The 3,706-nt window shown below is 39.2% G+C and overlaps 1 protein-coding gene across 1 annotated transcript in view; it reads left to right on the forward strand.

Annotated features, from left to right (window-relative positions):
• The window catches only part of EPHB6 (EPH receptor B6), a 57,471-nt gene that overhangs the window by 29,990 nt on the left and 23,775 nt on the right, over window positions 1-3,706 (forward strand). The window contains exon 4 of the mRNA XM_009328566.1: window positions 1,874-2,029. Within this exon, the coding sequence (XP_009326841.1) occupies window positions 1,874-2,029 (156 nt within the window). The remainder of the gene's footprint in view (window positions 1-1,873; window positions 2,030-3,706) is intronic.

Consider the following 3,706-nt stretch of genomic DNA (forward strand, 5'->3'; position numbering starts at 1 on the left):
GGCTGTGTGGTACTCAGTTGCCGACTGAGGTTAAACCATGACAGCTGGATAAAGGCCTGAAGGCAAAGGCAGTTGCTCTTTTCTTACCATCACCTATCATATGCAAAACTGCAATCTCTTCTTCCCCCTTCCTGTCCACATGGCAGTGTATCACACACTGAACATTGTCATTTCCTGAGTGCTGGGAAGAATCGGTGTTCTCTTATCTAATAGCTAGCATTCAGAGTTATTGAAGTCCCTTTTATGGTCTGACCTGTTCCAGGACTTACCACTCTTATCACAGTACATGTGGAAGTTACTCTGCAGCAAAGACGACTTCTGACAGAGAAGATGAAGTAATGTAATAGGCGTAAAGCTGATGGGACTCCACAGATGTTATTGGCTGTTATGTCCAGACTGCAGCTGTGACCTTTTCAGCTTTGTTAAGGTTTGCATACCTGCAGTCCCACAGTATACATCAAAAATACTACAGTGGGCTTTGAAAACCCAAAGCAAAGGGAATTGAACACATAGGAGAAGAAGGTTAGCTAAGCAAGCTACGCCATTTTTCTGAAGTTGTTTATTTGTTAAGAAAGATGCATCAATGGCCACTCAGCACTTCTGTGAGTTAGAAACCTTTCCAAATAATTGTTATTGCAGGTGGAAGGCTGTAAGTACAGTAAGTAATAACAAGATGGGCTAATTCTGCAGCTTCTGGTGTGGTGTTCCCTTTTGGAACATTTATTAGATACCTTATTTTCTTATTAACACCTGTATGCAATGTTCTTCTCTTACACATTTTTCTTTTTTTATATAACTTTTTGCTATCCACAGTCCTTTGGATTGTTCTGCTTACGGTAACCACTAGGACAGTTCTTCTCTTGAGTGTGTCCCTTGTCTCTTTTGACATCAAACGCTCATCTGGAGTCTATCTGAAAGCTTCCCATTCCCTGTAAATGCTCTTTATTGTGAAGTTAACTAACCAAATGTCAGTCCACAAATGAACTTTCACCTGAGCTTGTTAGTCCATAAAATCTAAAAGAGCTGTATCTATTTATATAGAAAATCGGCTTTAGAAAACTTACGTAAAACTTACATAAAAATTGTAAAAGCTTTATCCTAGCACTTCAATGTAAGATCCAAGCACCTTCTGTTAGGTAATTCAGCATAGCATCTTTGCCAAACCTAGAATGTGCCATACTGCTGTATTGTTAGTAAGTTATTATTTTTTCATTTTCTTTCCCTGTAGGATGGATTTCCATCCTTGTTTCAGCCTTTTGCATAGGCATGTTCCTATGCATTTGCAGATTAAATTTGACTAAATTAAGAAGCTTTTATCCATTATTGGGAAGTTTCCAGGCCTACAGGAAAACAATAGGACTGCCAATCTGAGTGCCTGCTCCTAATTTTGATGCAAAATCAGCTGTGGTAGCTTATATTACTTTAAGCAATGAAACTGTTGAAGGCAGCATAAAAAATCCATTTTTGTGGCTGTTGGGTGGAGAGAAGGAGGTGTGGATAATACCTGTAATCGTTATGGCTATTTCCAGACAGATCACATGACTATGCTCTGGCTTCTCCAGTGCTAAAGCTCTTTGAGTGAATAATGGGAAGACAATTTTTTCAGATGGCCAAAGCTGTCTCTGGACTGGGTCTCTTTCATCTGCCAGTGGATTAATTTAAGCATCTATTGTATAGAATAAAATAAACTGTTTTGAAATTGCAACTTTAACAATACATGCTCCATAAAGCAACAAAACCAGTAGTAGCTACTCTATGTAATAACTTCTCCCTACAGCAGCAGCATGAGTTAAATGTAAATAAGATAGCATTGTTTCTGGAATCTGAATTAATGAGTTTCCTGCTTTTGCCTCTCTCATTTTCCTCTTCTTAGCCTGTCCCCTTGGTTTCTTTAAAGTATCTGTGGGAGATGACCCCTGCCATCTGTGCCCTGCCCACAGCCACGCTCCGTTGCCAGGTTCCAGTGAATGTGTGTGTCAGAACCGCTACTATCGATCTGCTTCGGACAATTCTGATGCTCCCTGCACTGGTAAGTATTTCGATGGAGTGTTTGAAAGCAAGAAGGGCAGTTAATGAGAGAGGATGTGCCTGAATTCAGGGGAGTTGCAATTCACCTCTTCTCATGACCTCTGAAATAACCCAAAACTTCCCTTTGCTCCTCCAGTTGACTACAGGGTATATCCACTCACTGAATGTAGATGAGAAGGCAGGAGTGTTCCCACAGTGTTGATACATTGGTGAAACTGTGTTCTGAGAATACTGGGGTGTTGCAATACTAGATGCTCAGAAATGAAAAAATGTCAAATTTTAGATGACTCATGCAACCTTAAATAAGTCCATTGCAAGTATGCATAAGATGCAACTTTTGATGAGAGAATAATATACTAATTTCTCATGAAGTGCTAAATTCATTTCATACACGGGCTAAACATTGTTCTTTGAAGGAGTTAACCAATATTACCTTCCCTTTATTATTGAAAGTGTGAAGACCATATTAACTGCACAGAATTCAAATTCTGCAAATTTTATTTATGGGAAGATAATTAATTTTTTCATTGGCATCTCTGTGGTTCTCATCAGTTATGACTTTTCACAGTCATTGATTATGAATGTTAATAGGTCAAGAAAGAATAATTAGATGTGGAAAATGGAATAGGGTTAGTGATTAGCACTCAAAAATATAGATTAAATAATAAGTCAAACATCACCCTTGAACTTTGTGGAAGTGACAGGGGAAAAAATTAACTTCCTAAAGCATCTTGCAAACACATTATGGTTCTGAAGTTAAACACTCAGAAATTAGGAAATGTGATTGTGGTTTTTTTCTGTAATCCCTTGCTTCCTATACTGCACAGAATCCATCTTCAGCAGCATCAAGCAATCTTTACTTCACAGGGATTATTCTTCCTGAGCAGTTGTCTATCCTTTGCAATGACTGATAAGAATCCTCAGGGAAAACTAATATGTGATCATACAATTAAATACTATACCACAATGCAAATGCTGAGTGGCCCAGTTAAGATCACAAAAGAAAATTTAATTCTGACATTTCCTGATGTATAAATGCTTCATCTTGTCAGCAATACATTTTTTAAACAGTCTTCTGTGTGCAATTTTCTGGCATAATTTATTTTTTTAACAACACTGGAAATGTGAGTCCCCAGGGAAATACAGCTATTGGAAATGCTCAAATGCTCCAGCCATGAACTAGACTGCAGCCGGAGAGATCCCCCACAAAGACTTCATCCACCTGTGCTAATAGAGGGTGTCACCCTTTATATTGATCAGTGTTAGACAAAGAAGATGCTTTACCCGTAGTTTTCATTGATATTTGTTGTCTATAGAGTAATGGTGAGAATGAGGATTCCTGGATTTCATTACAGCCTGTGGAGGGAAATGTTCTGTAAATCATGTTTCCCTTGCCCCTCCCTGTTACTGAGCTCAGCCTCTCTGTCCCTACCCTTCCAGTCTTGCTTATGTCTATGCCCAGGTTTAATAGTGCAACACTGCTGCTTATTTTTACGTCTGAGCTTTTCACTTTCTAGCTCCAGTGTCTTGTCCCATTCTCATCCCCATGCCATCTTCTCACCCTCTGCATTTTCCTCCTTCTCTTCACTGTCTCTGTGCCAGCAGGGGAAGTGTTGGATGCACAGAATGGGCAGTTTTTCAGCTGTCAGAGCAAACTCCTGATGCCATTCAGGAATCT

Source organism: Pygoscelis adeliae, unplaced genomic scaffold (assembly GCF_000699105.1).
Source record: "Pygoscelis adeliae isolate BGI_AS28 unplaced genomic scaffold, ASM69910v1 Scaffold120, whole genome shotgun sequence".
NCBI lineage: Eukaryota > Metazoa > Chordata > Aves > Sphenisciformes > Spheniscidae > Pygoscelis > Pygoscelis adeliae.